Below are 21,976 nucleotides of genomic sequence, written 5' to 3'. Positions count from 1 at the left end.
GATCTTTGGGGGCCCCCGAGTCATCCCAACCGAAAACTGTTCCAGCTGCTACCATCTGGGAAATGGTACCAGGCTCCAGGACAGCTTCTTTCAGCAGGCCATCAGACTGATTAATTCACACTGATACAACTGTATTTCTATGCTGACTATCTTGTACATACTGTTTAATACAAATTACTATAAATTGCATTCAGTCAAAGATGTAACAAAGATTTTTTACTCCTTGTGTAATATACAGGATGTAAGAAATAAAGTAAATTCAATTCAAGTGCATCCAAAATATTAGCTGCACCTTGGATTTTTGGAACAAACCTAAAGGATGGAGATTATACTGGTCAATAGCATACAATAACCTAATTATAACAAAAGAGAAGAGGAAAAAATTTACAGCTAGGCTGCAGTAATTCTAGCAGTGTTTAATGACAGTGATGTCAGGTTTAGCAATTACTGGAGAGAAAAAAAAGCCAAAATTGAAAACAATCTAGTAGCTATGCCTGAATTGTGCTGGTGCTTGTTAATTTAAATGCCAAACATTGACAGCATGGCAGAAGTGGAGAACAGCAAGAAGAGAAAGTAGCACAAAGAAAGATTCACTGTTGAGTTAGATTATGTGAAAGATAGCAGAGATCGAGATAGATGAAGAATGAAGTCCCAATTAGCATCAAAATCAAATGTTATTTTGCATGAGACATTTGCATGGCAGCATGATCAATGACCTCAAGGAAGATTAATGGGGGGGCGGGGTGCTGGGGGTGGTTTGGAGTCAGTTGGTTATGTACTATGATGATCTTTTTTCTTTAACAAGGTGGATTGGGGAGCAAGAAGCAGATCATGGGGAAACTTGACTGTCACGGGTAGGGGTTATTTATACCTTTGTCATAATGACGTTTTATTAGAAGCAAAGGTTAACGATGTACAAGGCAATTGGGCAAGTTTCAATCTCTCCAAAAAAGATCGTGCAATTTTTCTTGGTTAGAATCAGGGGAACAGGTGAAGAGGAGAGAATACTTTAAATGGTTGGTAGTGAAGTTGCCAGAGGATGGTAAAGTTAACCAGGATCCTCAAGTCATAGAAGTTGTAAGCAATTTTGGTTAAGGCTTATGCTTTTAAAGGCTCATTAATTCCAGATCTGCTCCAACAGATTCAGCGAAGGATAGATGAACCAGTTGTTTACTAGATTCAGGGAGCAAGCAGTGTTTAATTTCATTAAGAGTACAACAATAACATCAAAGATGGGTACTAAGAAATGTGTAAGTAATGAATGAAGACCCACTGGATTTAAAACAGTAATGTTGAAGAATTCAGAGTATGATTAATAAATTTGCACTTGATACTAAAATAGGTGTTAAAGTGAAATAAGTTATCAAGAAATGTGCAGGATCTTGACCAGCGAGTTAAGTAAGCTGAAGAGTGATAAGGGCTTTCAGTTCAGTTAAGTACAAGGTGTTGCATTTTGGGAAGACAAACCTGGTTAGAACTTATACAGGGAATAGTAGGGCCCCGAAAATATTGTGGAACAGGATGACCTTGGAGTACAAGTACATGGTTTGCTGAAAGTGGTGCCACAAATAGACAGAATGGTGGTGAAAAGGCTAATGCAGCCTACATTAGTAAAAGCATTGACTTTAGGAGTTGTGATGTTATATTGCAATTGTACAAGATATGAGGCTGCACTGTACTCCAGTTTTAATTACCCTGATGTCATTAAGATGGCAAGAGTGAATAATGATTTATGAGGATGTTCCCAGGCCTCCAGGGCCTGATTAATAGGGAGACCTTGGGCATTCTGGGACTTTATTTTTTGGAATGTGGAGGTGGTGGGTGATTTTATAAAGGTGAACACTCGCTCCCCCCCCCCCCACCCATTGGAAAAGGGAACCAAAAACTAGAGGTTTAAGCCAAGAAGTAGAAAGATTTAAGAGACCCAAAAGATATCTTCAAAGGACAGTGTGTATATGGTACAAGCTGCCAGTAGTAGTAGTTGAGGTAGGTACACCACCAATATTTAAAATATATTTGACTAAGAACACATATAGGGGAAAACAAAAATCCGAGGGATATGGCCCAAATTCAGGCAAATGGTTCTTGCTTAGGTGGGCACCTTGATTGGCATAGATAAACTGGGCCAACAGGTCTGTTTCCTTGGTGCATTACTTTGTGACTCTAGGAGCTCTTTCTAGTGACAGATATGGGTGGTTGGAAGAGGCTGAGGGTGGGCTTTTATTACAATTGATCAATAAATAAGGAGTCCTTTACAGGCAGCAGCTCAGCAAATGCAATAGAATGAAGGGAGCCAGCTGAAATCACCAGCAATGAGAAAGTCAATGCAAAGATAAAGAAAAACTTTGACCAATGGCAGGGAGAAGGAAAAACAAAGTTGCTGAGGTAGGTAAATCAGGTTGAGAGTCACAGGGTGAAATCAAGGTATTCTGTTGCTTAGTCATTTGGGTAGAAGTAATAGAAAGGCTTCTGAAAAGTGCAAGATGTCATCACTACACAAGCCAAGTTTCCATCAAAATCAAATCACTGTAACGAACCATGGTAAGACTGAGAAAGCCTCAATTGTTAGTATAACTGATAATCTGCTGACATGGTCCAGACTTTCATTACTGCATTAGATGCATGTAGCTGTGTAATTAACACCCAGACATGTTATACAGGAGCTACTGCCAAAAGTCATGAAAGATGCCTTTAAGAGCCATACAGAACACATCAGAAAAAGCAGTAGGGTAGATGCAAAGATTCAAGTTGTATCTTTGATACAGTTGAACCGAAAAGTGGTTGTGCTCGTGGGAAGTAACTTATCAAAGGAGGGAGTGAAGGACAGAATTGTTTGCCGGATTAGAAAAGGCACTGTAGATATCTCCAGAGGGGAAGAAATAGGGTTGGCTCTAGAAAAGGCCAGCACATGCACCAACAATGGACACAGGATATGGATTAATCAAATTTTTGGTTTACTGAAAAATAGATAACAGTAATTCTCACATTTAAAATGGGTAGAGCAGTCCATCAGAACCTAAATTAAGTCAAAAAATCTAATGAATTAATCATGAAGCAGCTGTTCCAGAGTCATTGAGTTGCTCAGCACAGAAACAACACGTCCATGTTGACCTCTACCTTCTTTCTACATTAATCCATTTGCCTGTATGCAATATGCCTTGCCTAAATGTCCTTTAAATGTAGTAATTGTACCTAACTCCACCATTTAATTTGGCTGTTTTCCAGATATCTGATTGTGGAAGAAAACCTCCTTTCACCTTAAACCCATACCCTCATGCTTTAAATAGCCCTACCTTGGTGAAAAGATTCTACCTACCCTAATAATACCTCTTACTCTCAGTAGCCACTTTATTAGGTGCCTCCTGTATCAAATTGTCATGGTCTTCAGGGGCTGTGGACTATCCACGTCAATATGCTGTGCAGATCACAGTTGGAATGTGGTTATCAGTTGCTGTTCATTCTCTTCTGATCTCTCTCATTAACAAGGCATTTTTGCCCACAGAACTGCCGCTCACTGGATGTTTCTCGCACAACTCTAGAGCAGGGGTTCCCAACCTAGGGTCCACAGGCTTAACGGTAGGGGTCCATGTAAAACTGTAACTGTAAAAAGGGTTGTAAAGTCCTGCGTGCCTGAAAATCCAGATCAGCAGTTTTCTGAGAGCTTAAACCACCCCAAACTGGTATCAATAATCCTTCCACTGTCAAAGTCACTTGGGTTACGTTCTTCCCCTTTCTGATGTTAGGTCTTAACAACTGAACCTCTAGACAATGTCAGCATGCTTTTACGCATTGGGATGCTGCCACAATTGGCCAATAAAATATTTGTATTAATGAGCCTAATAAAGTGGCAACTGAGTGTACACTTTTTTTAATATTCCCAGCAGGTCACACCTTAGATTCAGTGAAAACAAATCTTACTCTCTCCAAAACTAGAGCATTCTGTCATTGGAGAGAATCCAGGTGAGGTTCATGAGGATGATTCCGGGGTTAACATATGAGAAATGTTTGGCAGCTTTGGGCCGGCATTCATTGGAATTTAGAAAAATGCGGGGGGGGGGGGGGGGGGGGGAGGCCCCGTCGAAACTTACCAAATGCTGAAAGGACGAGATTGGGTAGCTGTTTACTCAGGTGGGGGTATCAAAAACTAGAGGGCCCAACCTCAAAATTGAGGGGGCAACCCTTTGGAACAGAAGGAGTAATTTTTTTTGGTTAGACAGTACCAAATCTGTGGAATACTCTGCCACAGACTGCAGTGGAGGCCACGTCTGTGTGTATATTCAAGGCAGAAGTTGATCGTTTCCTGATCAGTCAGGGCATCAAAGAATATGGCGAGAAGGCAGCTGTATGGAGTTAAGTGGGATCTGGGATCAGCCATGATGGAAAGGTGGAGCAGACTCAGTGGGCTGAATGGCTTAATACTGCTCCTATGTCTTATGGTCAATCCCGGCAACGTCCTTGAGAATCTCCTCTGCACATCTCGCAGTGCAATCACAACCTTCCTCCAACTCATATTCTGTGCTCTGATCCATGAAGGCAAACGTCTTCTTCACCAATCAGTGTTACCACTTTAATAGAACTGGCCCCAAGGTCTCTGCTCATCAACATTCCTTTGTGCATGACCAATCTTACAGCACACTGTCATTTGACAGCTACCGTTGGGCAGAAAGTACCAAAGCCTCAAGTCCTAAACCACCAAGTTATATGAAATGATTCCCTTCAACCTTTTGCTCTTGAACGAACTGGCACTTCTATGAAGTTTGTTTTTCTTGCTACTTGCTGTGATGCTGCAGCAAGCTTTTCTTTGCATCTGCCATTACACATACTTGTGCATATAACAATAAACTTAGCTTTGACTTATTGTCTCAGTCCTAACCCCATATTTGGCTCCCCAAATTGCATAACGTTGTAATGCTAGGATTTAAGTTTTATCTGTCAATGCTCGACCCAACTTTCCATCTAACCTATATCCTTACACAACCTTGCCATCGCTATCACCACCAACCTGTCATCCACAAACTTACCACACTGACATCCCAAGTTGTTAATCATACAGTATACTATTACAAACAAGGGTCTCTGCATAGATCCCTGTGGTACATCACTGGTCAAAAAAGTACCTTTCCACTGCTTTCTGCTCCCATCATTTTGGATCCAATGAACCAGCCTGCCTCGACCTTGTCATTTGCCTTGCCAGAGAAAATCCTTCATTGATATTTTGAGTTACACAATTCCCTTCTGGTTAAGATTTCACCCTTTAATATGTAACTGCATATACACTGATATTAATGTTCACTAATGAGTCTAATTTAGGACACAAGTGAGAAACGTTAAAAGATATTCAGTATTGTCATTTGAATTGAGATGAAAGCAACAAATGAAGCAACCAAAATACAGTGTGAATATCAAGCAACTAGATTCAGCTGTCCTGAATAAGAAGTTCTATTTATTAGATTTATTGTTTCCTATTGGAACACTAAGCCTTAAACAGCTGAGGCCACTGCAAAGAGCATAAGATAGAAAATGAGGATGAAAAACCAAGTTTTTCTCATGCAAATTCAATCACACAAGCATTGAACTATTCCCCATTTAAAATTCACAAGCAAAACGGGCCATTGCTCTTCTAGGACTTCCACAGTTAAGAGGACCATTGGGCAAGACTTTGAACTCTTGATATAACGAGATTTCTGGGCAATATTTTCATTTCGAAGGGATTTAAGAATACAGTTAACAGCAGACACATTAGAAGGTAATTTGCCTTTCCAGACTTCATGATCAGGAGTAATTTAAATGGAATGCTCAGCCGACTTATAGTGCAAGCATTTCTTGCCAACAACTAGGTTCAATATAGCTACTATAATGATCAGAGAAACAAAAAGTAATCAGTGCAGATAGTTATTTTCTTCCACTGAGGCTCCTTGCTCTAATATCAATAAATGACTGACTATATGAATTCCAGCATCTTTCCCCTAGCTTCAGCTCAAGCAAAATGTTAATATATAAGCAATCTTTTATAATCCTCTCAGATCAACACATTCCATTACTAATATGCAAAAGAAAATATCTGCATCATTATTTCATAGCTTTATAAAGCCAAAACATCATTTTGCCAAAGGTGAATTTGAAACCAATCACAATTTTTCTGAAGGCTTCTGCTGTGAGAAAATTATCCTGCTACAAACAAGAGTAGGAGACTTTGCAATATGTTCTTTATTTTCCAGTTTCGGGTGTGAAAAGAGGCATTAATTTTTAATTAAATACTTAATAAAGCAAAAGTATTTACACATTCATTTAAACTGTAATCAATGAAGGATTCATTCTTGTTGATAATTACAAGCACCTTATGAACTCAGGAATTCTATAAATACAAGAGACACTGCTGCACTTTATCAAAGACAGCAGAAATAACATGGCATTACATTAGCAATATTGCAAAACATTTATTTACAGAACTGTCCTAAAACTGTTCTACATTAAGTAGAATCATCTAGGAACTGTACTGTTTTACTTTTTGTCTAATTAAACTGTTAAACTCTTACTGATTTTTAAAATCCACTACAGGCTTGTTCAAGGCTTTTTATACAACTCATAGGCATAAGAACAGGAGTCCAATGGCCTGTGTACCCTACCCTTCAAAAAAAATCTAGCATAGGGAAGCCAAGTTGATATATCCTGGGATTCCCAAATTTGTTTGCATCGTTGGTGATTTAACACCAAGGTATCCACCATTCTATTTTAAAAATCAAAAATTCCCGCCACTTTCCTATGCCCATGACAACCACCTAATTTTGAGGACCATCTCAATAGCCCTATTTTTTTTCTAAATTGTTATATTTGTTAGACATGAACTGTTGATGTTAAAAAATAGATAAAACCTTGCAGTACCAAGGGTTTATTGAATAGACGTTCTCAGAACCAAGCACTTGATTGTGCAAAAATTCAAAGGACAGTCCTCATCTGTCTAATGCAATTCATCATATGACTGATATCTGTCAATAATTACTTCTAATTGCCTTCTGATTCTTCTTCAGCTTCTCTTAACCAAGTGAAGAAAGCTGTCACAGATTTCAAAGCTACTCCTTTTCCTTGTTGTTCTGCTGGGTCTTTACTGGACTCCCATTTGTAAAAGGCTTCTTCAGATATAACATCCTCATCATACAAAACATCAAAAAATGTCCTTAGTAAATCTGCAAAGAAAAAAGAAAATAAGTGTACAGCTTTCAAAGTATTCAAAGGAATACCTGTAAATTACCACATTCAAACTTAATCACTATTCTGCCTGATCTTACTGACGGGAGATGGCAGTACCCCAAGTACATCAGATGGGTTTGTGCTAGGCTGCACTGTGCAGACCAAGCTCAGTATTTCACTTAAGTCAATAAAAAGATTTCAATCAATAAAAAGATTGAAAAAGAAAAGTATTTCACTTAAGTCACAACAATCTGCTCTATACTACCAGCATATGAATGACATATTTATGGTAATTGATGGAGTGGTTTGGCTCTGGAAGAAATGCAATTACTCAGACGAGGACTTGGTTAGAACTTCCAACTGCAGATATGGACAACAAGTGCAAAGTGCAACATACATGACCATATATTTGCATTACGCATTATGTTTACTGTGAATATTAAGATCAGCTTTTTAACAATTATGTGGCATCCTCAGATTATGAGTCAAAAGAACCAAAATATTATTTCAGAAGTCAGATTAAAAACTGAACACATGGTCATGGAAAAACCTTTTTTTAAAAAAACATCCAGAATAAAATAGTAATTTTCTAACATAAAAATTGAGTATTTATGGGCTTTTTATTTGTGACTGCAAATTTCTTTTCGAGTGATACACAAAAGTGAAAATAATTTTTTTTAAATGAAATGCAAAATTTCATGGGAGTTGGGAGAAGTGATGGAAACAACATATTACTCCTATCCATTTGCAGCAATCACTCAAATAGGACCTGTGATATCAATCACTACAAGGAGCCAGTAACCTCATTCCTGCAATTGCTAAAGCAGATTTATGGCATTGAGCAATCTGAACTATTTTGGTTAGCAAAGACCTAAGCTTTAATAGCATGGAATGAATTAAGACCCACGAGCCCAGTTATTTTTTTTTTGTGGATTTCATGTTGTGCTGCAGTAAGTATCAGAATAACCTAATGAGCATCTGTGTCATAGAGAAAATATACAAGTTTGATACTTGGTTTTCCAAATACCATCCAGATGCCAATAAACCATCAGGATAGAAGGGTACACATTTGTTTTAAAGTCTGTCCTCAGATGACAGAAACTCTGGAGGTCTATTCAAAAGCAGCAAATATTGTACTTACTTGCTGGTTGTTCTAATATGGCCATTAAGGCCTGCAGGGCATATAGTGCTTGTAGCTCACGCTGGGGATCAGAATTCAGATATTTTGTCAGGACCTTGACTCTATTTTGGATGATGTCTGTATCTACACGAACAGGGTTTTCAACTAAAATGGGCAAAAAAGGAAGAGAAAGGGATTAACAAATTACAGTGGATATTTTACCATATATGAGTTTAAAGATGAAAAAAAAATACAAAAGTATACTTACATACAACAGCCGAATGGCATATAGACTTCATTAATGCTCTGATGAAGAATGGAGAAATCAATTGCTTTTCATCTAGATTGGCCTAGAACAGAGTTTTACTTGGAGTTAATGACATACACTATTTACATTATATTTACTACATTACATGATTAGATACTCCACACTTCTGAGACTAAAGATAACTCCACCCTCACCCTCCAAAATATGCAACACTAACTTTCAGTTTGACTCAATATGCAACTTACAGGTCACTAATTCCACTTAGAAACCTGTGCATAATACTGGCAGCCAAGTAATAAGCTTATGATACCTGATTTCTAAACCATTCACTTACATAAAATGGATTTTCTTCCCCACCCCGGCAGAATAAAGCTTAAAATTAAGATACTGAAGTAAGCTTACTTCAATCCAGTCAAATATTCTTTGGTTCTCAGCTTTCTCCTTAATCAGTTTATCAAACTGTTCACAGAGTTCATCAAAGGACATTTCCATTTTGCTTGGTATTCCCTCATGACAAGATTCATTTCCCAGAGTAAATTCTACTTTCTGTAAGCAGATCAAATTAAAATTAGCCATTTTAATACTTGTTATTTGATTTGTCTGCAGCTGGTATATCAACTGTATGCATTCGTTACTTCCCTCAGTTTCTGGAGAAGACCTAATAGATTGAGAAACACCAAAACTTTTTAGAGAACAGGGAAGAACCAGTTAGCCCATTATCAATTCTCAGCGGGAAGTTATAACAAGGGGATCAATTTATTGTCACAATCAAGACCCTGCTGCCCCCCCTCACTGAACTGCCTGCAGTTCGCGTACCGTCCCAACCGTTCAACAGACGCCATTGCCATCACCCTCCACCTGGCCCTAACCCACATGGGCAAAAAAGACACATACGTTCGAATGCTGTTCATACTTTAGTTCAGCATTCAACACAATCATTCCTCAGAAACTGATTGGAAAGTGAGCCTACTAGGCCTGAATACCTCCATCTGCAACTTGATCCTAGACTTCCTGACTGGGAGACCTCAGTCAGTCCGGATCAGGAGCAGCATCTCCAACACCATCACACTGAGCATAGGGCCCCCCAGGGCTGTGCGCTCAGTCCATTGCTGTTCACTCTGCTGACCCACGACTGTGCTGCAACACACAGCTCGAACCACATCATCAAGTTTGCCGATGACACGACCATGGTGGGTCTCATCAGGAAGAACAAGAAGTCAGCATAAAGAAAGGGGGTGCAGCGGCTAACAGACTGGTGCAGAGCCAACAACATGTCTCTGAATGTGAACAAAAGAGATGGTTGTTGACTTCAGGAGGGCACGCAGCGACCACTCTCCGCTGAACATCGATAGCTCCTTGGTAGAGATCGCTAAGAGCACCAAATTTCTTGGGGTTCACCTGACGGGAGAATCTCACCTGGTCCCTCAACACCAGCTCCATAGCAAAGAAAGCCCAGCAGCATCTCTACTTTCTGCGAAAAGTCCATCTCCCACACCCACCCATCCTCACCACATTCTACAGAGGTTGTATTGAGAGCATCCTGAGCTGCTGCATCATTGCCTGGTTTGTAAACTTCACCATCTCAGATCGCAAGACCCTGCAGCAGGTAGTGAGGTCAGCTGAGAAGATCATCGGGGTCTCTCTTCCCGCCATTACAGACATTTAATGATCCAAGATGGCAGCGCGACGCAGCTTACAGCGGCCACTCCGGAACTGATTATCAGTTATTTGTGAAGTGGGGTGCCGTGCACAATTATAATCAATTGAAAACGGATGTGGAAGCACGGAGAAACATTGGGAAATTCCAGGAAGACCTTCATCGTTGCTGTTGCCGCTGTGAGATCCGGGACTCTGCTGGGAAGAACAGGCCCCCAGTCCTCGGGGTCGCGTTGCCGATGGCCGTTGGCAGGGCCATCTTAATACGCTCGGCAGAGGATGGTGCTCGGAGAAGCTGTGCCGGAGGGGATGGTCGTCGGCTCGGAGGTTCGACGGACTCAGGTCGCTTTCGGTGTGTGCTGCGTCTGCGAGGCTGAGAGGTGGCACCTTGGAAGTCCATAGCGGAGGTACTCCTTTCTGCTGCCGGTGTGGGATGGCGAGTCTGTCAGGACCCTGGGGACTTGTGGAAACTGTGGTGATTTCTTTTGAACTTACAGTCCTTTAACATCTTGGACTATTTTTACTGTCCCATAGTCTTTTTTTTTTATCAATTATGCTATTGTTTGCACTGTTGTAACTATATGTTGTAATTATGTGGTTTTGTGCAGGTCTTGTAGCTTTAGTTTTTGGTCGTTTTTATCTGGTGGATTTGCAGCTCCTTTTCGGGGAACGCACTAGACGGTAGCGCGACGTTAATACGCAGCAGCCTCTCTAGACTCTGGATTGAGGATTTTCTGGTGTAGTCTGTTTTGTCATATGCTTTTTTGATATAATTCTGGGCAACGTTGTCTCATTTTTTAACTGCATTGCATTTGTGGTTCCAAAATGACAATAAACTGAATCTGAATTTACACCACACGCTGCATCCGCAAAGCAAACAGCATTATGAAGGACCCCCTGCACCCCTCATAGAAACTCTTCTCCCTCCTGCCGTCTGGGATAAGGCACCGAAGCATGCAGGCTCTCATGACCAGACTATGTAACAGTTTCTTCCCCAAAGCCATTAGAATCCTCAATACCCAGAGCCTGGACTGACACCTTACTGCCCTATTGTATTGTTTATTATTTATTGTAATGCCTGCACTGTTTTGTGCACTTTATGCAGTCCTAAGTAGGTCTGTAATCTAGTGTAGTTTTTTGTGTTGTTTTACGTAGTTCAGTCTAGTTTTTGTATTGTTTCATGGTCCTGAAAATCATTGTCTTGTTGTTACTGTGTACTGTACCAGCATTTATGCTGGGTGCTTGAAGGAGGAAGTGCAATGCAAACAAGCTTGCTGCTGAAATGCAATACCAGTTGCAAAAATATACACTGATGAGCAAGCAGGCAAGAATAATATCAATATCCAGTCTGGCAGAAAAATTACTTTAAAAATACAAAATTATTAAACATGTTTTGCAACTTCCAAATAATTAAAATGTCCTCATGTAATAAATACAGTTAGTATAGAACACTGATAATTCATCCCCTTTGCAGTAATGACAGAAAAAGCCTTGTCACATTGTACAGGGCTGTTAGTCTTTCACAGAATGAAAAGTCCAGTCTATCTTTCTAGAGATAAGAATGACAAGGCCTCATTGAAACATTCTGAAAATACTTCACAAGACTTACAAGTACGTAGATATGCCTCTGATGAGGGAGTCCATTCCAAGACATCAGCCTCATAATAAAAAGGAGTGGGTATTAGCAACTTATTTCAGAATGTGAATCCATGGAAACTCTAATCTCAAATAAAAGCAGTGATTCAAGGCTGGTCATGACAGATTTCAGAACTCCATGGAATTACTAGATTACAGTGATAAAATGGGAAAGTGTTGAATTCTCAGATTAGCCATGGCTGTAATGATTAGGTTTAAGAGACAAAATTCTCCCAGTTCCAAAATTCTTATTCGTTCACTTACCTGGCAAAGAAAGCTAATATATTAAGGACACAAGCAGTGAAATAAGACATGTGGTCCTATAAAGCCTGCTTCAACATTCATGACTTCTGTCCCACCTCATTGTCTTTTTGCAGCACCACCTCCATATCACACTAGTCCCCTGAAAATCTATTATCTCTTCTGAATGAGAACAATGACAAGCCTTCATACCCCACAGAAAAATCCAAAGGTTCACCACCATCTGCCCAGTTGTACTTCGTTGCTATCCCTCCTCAGGAGTTACTTCTAGAATAAGTGCAGTGTATTTGGAGATGACACTCTTCAGACAGTGTCATTAATAATGGTGGAAATTAATCTTTATTGTCAATTAATGGTGAACAGTACCAAACAGTATCACTGAGATCTTTGTGAAGGAATATTTCAAACTCTTTTATAGGCAGAGATACTGTGATGAGATATGGACAAAGTCAAACATGAAAATCAGCAATATTCTCACGAAGTGCAATTAGTAACAAAGATGATCATATGAACAGAAAAGATCTTATCAATATCAAACCACTTACACTAACATTACTATTCTCTTACTTGAAATGCAAAGCTGTATTTAGGAAATACCTTTTCAGTGACAAACTTGTTAATATCCTCTTCTTCAGAAAGGAATTCCTTCCAACTCAGTCCTCCATCTCTCCACAAAGAACCCGCCTTCTTTCGGCTCTGTGCAGTTAAGGTAAAAGTATTTAGGGTTTTGAAACTTGAAATTACATGGGTAAGTAAGTACATTCAGCCAATAATTTTTTTTAAAAGAATTACCATTCCTTTGCAAAGTAAACATAAAAGATCAGCAAGCAGAAGCCCAGCTTTCCCAATGGTGACAAGAGGCTTGGCCACTTCTCTGTAAAGTTTTAAAAAAACACACATTAATTTCACAAAAAAAGTCTGGAGAAATTGCATCAACTTTATCTGAATATTTTGAAAACTTATGTCAATTACAACATTGGGAGACAAGCTTTTAAAAAAAATCTTTAAAGAAAAAAAAGATCACTGGCAAAATAAAGCATTTATTTCCCATCCATAACTGCCCTTGAGGGTAAAGGTGAGCTACTCCTGAACAGGTTTAACTGAGTGAATGTAGCTTACAGTTCTATAGGTGGGGAATTCAAGTGGTGAGACAAGAATAGGAACAATAATATTTGATGATTGACACTATTGAAATTGACGCAGTTGGTCTCATTTGGGTGCAGAGAGTTGAACCGATTCGCATCCAGACTCCAAGGCTATACTTACTTTGACCAGCTATTTTAGCCAAAGAGAATTGTAGCTTTTTCTATTATATTTTCTTAACAAATGGTGAACATTGATAACTGGAAGAGATTTAGCAGATCAATGCCACCAAATGCTACCTCAATGTCACTATACTCTTTAGTTAAAAGTGGTCATTACCTAGAACAAACTGCCCAGCATCTTCATCTGGTGATAGCAGTACAAGCCAGATCATTGATCTCAATGGTGCAATGCAACTCCAAATATGAATGGAATGCTTACTTAATGGAAGAGCTACGTTATTCAGATTTTTTAAATCCTGATGGTATTTGAAGAGGTATAAGGTGGTTGATGTCCTGATTCAAATTTACCTCACAACCACCATCACCAAAACACATCAACTCATCATTTGATTAGTTAGTGAGACTTTGTTATGCCGATAAATGCAGCTACATCTGCTGACTTAACATGGATGCACTTAAGAATTAAACTGGCTGCAAACTCCACTGTGATGTAATTTGCTTGCACAGTTAATATCGAGTCAATTCCCTCTACAAAGAATGCATTTCGTTTTTAAACAGCTGCAGATTGCATTAACACTGTAAAATGAAATGTTACCTGAAAAGTTCTGTCATTGGTATACCTCCATCATGTAGCATATGAACAATTAGTTCTGCGAGATACTGCCATATATGTGGAATATCGATTTCCATATCTTCAGCTATTTCAAGGATTTCACTTAGCCTGTGGTACACAAACAAATCATGAGAACCCTCAGTGCGGAAGTAAAAATATGTAACTCAAACACAGCAGAATACCACCCCACTGTCCACATCTACCTAGCTTAATCTGACATTCATCTTATTCTATAACTTTGCCAGCCACACCCAATTCACATCACACTCTTCCGCAAAAGCTATTTATAGTCAATTTTTAAAAAATCAAGCCCATTAAGTGCCTGTTATACAGAGGATAAAGTGGAATGGAAAGGAAAGACAAAAAATGATAATTGAGGAATCTTTGATCACTCTCAGAATTAAAAGCTATCAACTTTTTTAAATGATACATACAGTTAACAACATTTGGGTTAAACTTCATAGAGTATTTAAATCTTGCAGATCCATGGTGTACACATGGATCCGTTCTTACCCTTTGTAATACTGTTGCTTTGATAGAATGTCAGTTTTTACTAGTTGATACAAAAGCATGCCCATGTGTTCTCTTGCTATTGCACTTCGTTCCAAAGTTGACTCGACCCCAGTTCGAACAAAGATGTGCAATGTCTTGGCTGACTCAAGTTCCTGTACACATTGCAATGCTTCCTAAGAAAATAAATTGAGATTTAAATTTCTTTTCTTAAATTTCACAGAATATTGTAATAGCAAATTGGCAAAATTTCCAAGTGTACAATATTTTTAAAAAAATCATCTGTGAAGATAATAATGAATTTCAAAATAAAACACCATGTTGGCAACATATTGTTACAGAACCTTTACAGTGAAAAGGATTTAAGCAGCCCCAAATGTACCCTTGAACACCTTGTCATTTAGGCAAGAAATCAATGATGCAATCTTAACCTCAATACTAAATTTCAACTTTCTCCCCTCTCACACCCTATATACCTTGACTTAGTTTTAATATAAAATATCCATTGTTCTCCTTGATTATACTATCCAAAGACTTCTGAAGTCAAGAATTACAAAATTCACCATCCTCGGAAGATAATTCTTTCTCATCACCACCTTAAATAGGTATCCTCTTATTTTAAAACTATGCTTCATCCTTCTATATAATCTTAAGTGATTACAGTAGCTCATCTTTCTATACTCTAGTGAACTACTTGAAAATGCTTCATACAATTCCTTTTCATATAACTATGTTGATGACACTCAACGGCCTTATGATCTTCTAAATATTATTGCCTCCTTAATAATTAATGTCAGCAATTTCCCAGCTAATAGACGCGAGGTTCACGGGCTAAAAGTGCCTGGGCTTGTCTCCTTCCTATACTGAATAATGACTATAAATTTCTCTGGCATCTCACCAAGACCTACAGAATTCTGTCAAGATTAGAACCAACAACGACTTTCCTAAAGGAACTAGAATGCAAGCCATCAGGCTCTGGGGTCTTTAACCCCATTAGTTTATTTACCATCCTCTGTAACTTTTAGATATCTACACTATGCATTTTCTCACCTATTGATATTTATGAAGAATTTCTTTGAATGTCAGATATATTACCTTTTATTTTCTCAGTTCTCTTTAGCCAATCCAATTTATAACCATAGTGGCTCCCTTTAAAAGTGAGAATACAATTTTCTCATCCTCAAATGAAATTTGAATTTCAGCAACATAATTCTGAGGATTACTCACAAGCTCCAAATTACACGTAACTTATCCTTGCAGCCCTACATATTTTGCTTTACACAGTGATTAAAATCTCACATGATTATTGCAGTACTTTTCAGAAAAACAACTCTTGGTAAACAATAAACATGAGGAAATCTGCAGATGCTGGAAATTCAAACAACACACACAAAATGCTGGTGAAACACAGCAGGCCAGGCAGCAACTATAAGGAGAAACACTGTCGACGTTTCGGGCCGAGATCCTTCGTCAAGACTAACTGAAAGATAGTAGAGATTTGAAGTAGTGGGGGTAGGGGGAAATGCGAAATGACAGGAGAAGACCAGAGGGGGTGGGATGAAGCTGAGAGCTGGAAAGTGTTACAGAGCTGGAGAAGGGAAAGGATCATGGGACGGGAGGCCTTGGGAGAAAGTGGGGTGGGGAACACCAGAGGGAGATAGAGAGCAGGCAAACAACTAAATATGTCAGGGATGGGGTAAGAAGGGGAGGAGGGGCATTAACAGATGTTAGAGAAGTCAATGTTCATGCCATAGGATTGGAGGCTACCCAGCCGGCATATAAGGTGTTGTTCCTCCAACCTGAGTTTGGATTCATTTTGACAGTAGAGGAGGCTATGGACAGACATATCAGAGTGGGAATGGGAAACAATAGACAAGTTTATTTATCAATTAGAAGGCTGAGGTTCTGGTAATCTCTCTGGAATGAGTGGTAGTGCATTTATTACCTATCGACTTCATTGATTTCCAAACCCATCACCTTCAGCTCCATTGCTGTGGATTCTGCCTGGAATAATTTTCCACACCACAGAACCAGCTCATTTTCAGTTCACCGGCTCTGTGGGACTGCCATAAACAAAATTCATACAGTTCGCAAATAATGAACTAGTAAATATCTGTGCCTACCTTCATGTCATTAATGTGTAAATATTCCTCAATGATGGCCTTGGATTTCTTTTCAAGTTCTTCCTCAGAGAGAGCAAGTTTATCAGATGTTGTAGATAGCGAGACTGGTTCAAGCTTAACTGGTAAATTTAAAATAATTAGAATAAATTTAATTCTTTGAATCAGTACAACTTCTCCATAATTTAGATCACTAACGCTTAATTTCCATTTTATATTTTTCAGGTACAGACATGCATGCACCTGACATACCGTTCACTTCGCACAAGCTGAAATTGTAAACAGTGAACTTTGCTGTTGGGGATAATGCCAGAAGACTACACTTCAGATAATGAATACAGCCAATAGTATCCATGCACTGCAAACCCCATACAGCACAGAAATAATCAAACACTTGTGAATTAAACAGGTCAACTGAGATCAGTAAATGACATTTTTAAACAGTGGTTTTGGGAAATTGTAGAACAGCTTTCTGGGTCTTCTACACTGCCTGCAACCTGAAAGCATTGTTGGCACATCAACTCACTTGTATCAGGAAAGGACTTGTGCTGTGCTAATGTCCTGGGAACAGGTCTAAAATCATTTAGGAAAGGAGCAAATTAATCGTTCATTAACCATTAGAATTTAAGAACTGAAACCACTTCATAGTAGAGTAATCCCACAGTGAGTAAACAGCAAATGAATTCAGGTATCACCCGCTTTACGAAAGTTTGCTTTAGTTCACTTCGCTTTTACAAAGCACCTACATTAGTAACTGTTTTCACTAACTGAAAGAAATCCAGAGGATTTTCACTTTTATGAAAAAAGACAAAAAGCAAAACTAGCGTTCAGCATGTTTTGCAGCGAACTATTATAGAGGCAGCACATACCCCGAGCAGCGCCGCCAAGCTCCTTCCCCGGGAACTACACTCAGCATCAAGCTGCCATAGCTTTGAACTGTGTCTGTGAGCATCTGTGCTTTATGTATTTTGTGCATCCGTTTGCAAGATGTGCACTAAGGTATCAGAAAAGCCTAAAACAGCTCATAAAAGTGTTACACAGCGTAAAATTAGACATAATTAAGCATTTCGATCATTGTGAACAAAATAAAGACATTGTGCGTGCGTTGAACTTGCCTGCATCCACCATTCGTACTACATATTTACATGCAGAGAGAAAGAATCTTGATAACTGCCGATGTTACTATTGGTTCTGCTAGTAGCAAAGTGGTCTCTCTTAGTCGGCATCCAGTAATGGATAAAATGGAAAGTCTATGGCTTGAGTGAATTGGTGTACTAGCGATAGTGAATAGCGAACAGCAGCAAAGTTGTAAGTCAAACTACACTGTACATACATTATTTCTACTTTATATAGGCTGTGTACTTATTTCATTCCTGCTTTTACTATATGTTAGTGTTATTTTAGGCTTTGTGTTTTATTTGGTATGATTTGGGAGGTTATTTTTCGAGTCTGGAAACGCTCAAAAATTTCTCCCATATAAATTAATGGTAATTGCTTCTTCACTTCACGCCATTTTGGCTCACGAAAGGTTTCATAGGAACGCTCTACTTTCAGATAGCAGGGGAAACCTGTACATAATATACTATATAGTTTTAAAAATTTATCTGCAAAGGCAACCTTGGCAATGTTCCTGTTGAGGGCATCAATCAAAAAGCTGACAATTTACCAGGCTCTTTACTTCGATCTCTCACATGTCCTCTATCTCTTTCTTCGGTCATGCTGGCTACACGTCTTACTGGCTCTTGAGAGTTTCGTCGTTCTCTTTCCCTGCTTCGGTCATCAACTTCTTTGCTATAGCTTCTCTTGGTAAGTGAAGGTCTATTGCGATCACTCTTCTCAGATTTCTCAATCCGATCACTTTTGTCACCCTTTTCACTGCGTTCAGTTCGTTCAAGCCGATCACTCCTCTCACTTTTCTCGTAACGTTCACTTCTTTCAAACCGGTCTCCTCGTTCACGATCACCTTTTTCACTTCTTTCACGACTTGAACTACTCCTGTTGAATACCCCCCCAAAGAAAATAAAGATCTGTAAGAGCTCCATACTTTTACACATCTACACAAGACTCTTTAATCCTCTCCAAAGATGCTGAGTTCCTCCAGCATTGTGTGTTACTGAGTCAGACAATTGTTGATTCAAGTCCCACACCACAGAATTGAACAGGGGGGGAAAAAAACAAAAAAGTATGAAGCAAGGCAGTTATTTTCTTTTAGCATATCACACACAAGGATACTGAACAAGCCACTTTATTTTAAGTACATTGCAAGGAATTGTACCTGAGCACTTAAGTTACTTCCATTACCCTGTGCTATCCTTCACTCAACAAAAATAGATCAGTTCGTTATCACATTTTGAGGGAGCTTTGTTAATTACATTCCTTTCACACTAACAATGACTGTTTCAAAAGATATTTTGTTGTTTTTGTGCCACTTTGGGACAAACCCATTGGAAATGAAATTTTGTTCCACAAACGGCTTGTGTTTCACTTTCAGTAAAATTTAAAATAATGTACAAGTTGTCTCTCCTGTTATCCCATTACAATCATTTGGGTTACGGAACTTCACCCTTACAAAATTCATAAATAACACAAATTTGAGATATGAAATATAGTTACTTTGGGAATGTGCAAGAAGAGTCTTTGAAAAGACTAACAAAAACTGCTAGAGATCTCAGCATTTTAAAAAAGTGCACTTTTTGATGCACATATAAAAAATCGCGGTAAAGCAAGTAATAATGCAACCCTCCATAAAAGAAGTTGCCTGAATGCTTCATGTTCCTTAGAGGATTTCCAAATTAAGCAATCTCACAGTAGCACAGTCAAAAGACATTTATTATGTATTTCTATCTCAGTGGTAGTCCTGCAACAAAACATGCAAATGATTAAAGGTTAATTTTCCAGTAATCAATTCTCTTGACTTACCTGGATACAACTCTTCGTGCATCAAAATTATCTGTGGATGATGATTGCTGGAGAGCCGAAAATCTATTCAATGTGGCTGTGGCTGGCCTTCCTGAATCCACACCTAAATATACAAATAGGAAATAGTGATACGGGTGCATTCAGCACTATTATAAACCAATATGCATCAACTGGAGTTGACTGAGTGACTGATACAGAGTTTCTTCCCCCTCCTTACCTCACGAGGAGGGAATAATTCTTATGATAACTTGAAATAAAGAAGCCTCATAGTCCACCTTCACAAATCACACACAACCCATCAAATCTGGCAAAACAGAATACACTCCAATAGAAATACAAATTCAAGACATTTTTTATATTTATGAATTATCAGATACACATTCAAATAATAAATTATTAAATAAGGCAGTCATCATGAGTGATTTGGCTAAAAGCAATTTATAGATCTTCTTGGTTCAATATATTGCCCTTTTCAAATTTTATGCCACAATCAAATTAACCACCTATAATAGCTATTGCTCACCAAACTGATACAATAAACTATGCAGATAAACTGGTAGTTTGGATATTGGTTTGAAGTACAAATAACAAATTTCATGAAATATAGCAAGTAAATCTGAGAAGTGGCTGAATTTACTCATCTTTATGACAGATGTGGTGAGCATTTACTTCTTACAAAGCAAAAGGCATTTGCCTCAAGGCATGCAAGCCCCCAGAGCAGTTACTTTTTAACCTCTCCTTCTTAGAGGCTGCAACTTGCTCTTTCACAGGTTTTCAATTCTCCTTTGATTTTATTACTAAGGGGTCACTTATGATAACCAATTAACCTACAAACATATCCTTGGAAAGGAGGAAAACAGAGCTTCCAATGGAACCCCATGCAGTCACAGGAAGATTGTGCAAAATGCACAAGACAGTGGCCGTCAGGAACAACTCAGGTCCTTGAAGCAATGTGGCATCAGCTGCCCTGCCTTTACTGACACAAAGCATTTTCCTTTACAATGATACTGAAGCATCATTTTAGACCACACACTAAAATAGAAGTATTGCTGGTGTGCTTGTGCCAAATCTAAAAGTGACTCTAGAACATATGAATTGCAGGAGGCGGAGTAATTTAAAATTTAAAACCAGAAGACAAAATTGGCAGACAAGAAATAGTTTTTGCATTAGTCAATTTACTTTTCAATCATTTTGAGTATTTAGGTTAATGTTTGCAACTTGCTTACTCTTAATTCAGGAGCTTAATTACTGAAACACTAGTGCAACTGTAACAGCATTTAATTACACACATCAAAAGCAATTCTTCCAATAACTCAAGCATTGAGGGGAAAGTTCAAACTGTTTCTATATTGGCCATAGTGACTTTCTTACAATATTTAACTTTGACGTTACCTGCATCACTAGGTTTGCTTCCAGATCCACCACTGCTCCCTTTAACCCAACCACCAAGTCGACCTGCAGGTGCCAGCACTTGATTGTTGTAATCCATAGCCCCAGCCTGTTTTGTATAGACAAGGTAAAGAATTCAAGTTATTAAATACAATTAATGATTGTTATTTTTAAATGTAAGTTACATTTCAGTAAACAAATCCCTTACCTTACTAATCTTACTTAACCTACTGGTATCAATAGGCCTGCTGCTTTTGGCAATCGGTACAGTATTCCAGCCTGCTTCATCAGTTCCTTGACTTCCTCTACCACCTACACACAGCAATATTTTGTAATTGAAAAAACCAATGTATAAAACCCAAGTCAAATCACACACAAAACTGGTTTACACATAGTTAGAATAAGCAACAGAGTCTTAGGTCTGTGTGCAGTTTAAACAGGAAATCAAGAATACGATTTACACTGACAAGTCATTTTTACCATTACCAATGCATACAGGTTCAGCAGATTCATTCAAGAGTTGGAAATTTTTCAGCAAACATAATATGCGTGATGGACAGTGATTTGCAATGGTTGGACTATAATGGTCACTTGATTACTAGGAAGACACCAGTTAAAGATGTACAAGTACTTGAACCAAAGTCAAATGTTCAGAAGCAAAATTTGTGAAAAGGGGGAAATGACTGCAGTAAAATATCCAACAGATTCTAACAGCCTGCTTTAGAATTATGCCTGTGTTACCCTTAAGGTATTTGTTTAGCTTTATTACATTTTCGCTTTAGTAATTCGCTTGTAATTATTTTCTACTTAAAGTTAAGGTTGTTGATAGTAAATTCGTTGTCCGTGATTTAACGCGGCATGTGATGACGTCACACCCAGTTTCACCATGTCTTGTGGGAAAATACTGGTTTGGAGAAACGGGAAGGAGGAGGCTTGTGTGTGCAGGATCAGCACGAGGGAAGTTTCTTTCTACGCACTAAGAAACATCATAGAAGCAACGCCTCAAGTTCATAAGATAATTGATATGTTGAA

General features: G+C 38.6%; 1 protein-coding gene across 8 annotated transcripts in view; it reads right to left on the bottom strand.

The window, feature by feature from the left end:
* Positions 1–6,187: 6,187 nt before the first annotated feature.
* eif4g1a (eukaryotic translation initiation factor 4 gamma, 1a) overlaps positions 6,188–21,976 on the bottom strand; it is a 98,880-nt gene continuing 83,091 nt past the window's right edge. For all 8 annotated transcript variants that reach the window (XM_059945130.1, XM_059945090.1, XM_059945108.1 and 5 more), the window contains 13 exons: positions 21,153–21,256; positions 20,948–21,053; positions 19,556–19,658; positions 18,303–18,631; positions 16,640–16,758; positions 14,520–14,692; positions 13,989–14,114; positions 12,921–13,002; positions 12,726–12,824; positions 8,979–9,122; positions 8,577–8,658; positions 8,330–8,473; positions 6,188–7,184 (listed from right to left, as the gene is read on the bottom strand). In XM_059945130.1, the coding sequence (XP_059801113.1) occupies positions 7,003–7,184; positions 8,330–8,473; positions 8,577–8,658; positions 8,979–9,122; positions 12,726–12,824; positions 12,921–13,002; positions 13,989–14,114; positions 14,520–14,692; positions 16,640–16,758; positions 18,303–18,631; positions 19,556–19,658; positions 20,948–21,053; positions 21,153–21,256 (1,793 nt within the window). In that variant the 3' untranslated portion in view covers positions 6,188–7,002. The remainder of the gene's footprint in view (positions 7,185–8,329; positions 8,474–8,576; positions 8,659–8,978; positions 9,123–12,725; positions 12,825–12,920; positions 13,003–13,988; positions 14,115–14,519; positions 14,693–16,639; positions 16,759–18,302; positions 18,632–19,555; positions 19,659–20,947; positions 21,054–21,152; positions 21,257–21,976) is intronic.

The sequence above is a fragment of the Hypanus sabinus genome, chromosome 2, assembly GCF_030144855.1.
Source record: "Hypanus sabinus isolate sHypSab1 chromosome 2, sHypSab1.hap1, whole genome shotgun sequence".
In the NCBI taxonomy this organism is placed as follows: Eukaryota; Metazoa; Chordata; class Chondrichthyes; order Myliobatiformes; family Dasyatidae; genus Hypanus; species Hypanus sabinus.
This window is presented reverse-complemented; position numbering and strand designations above follow the sequence as displayed.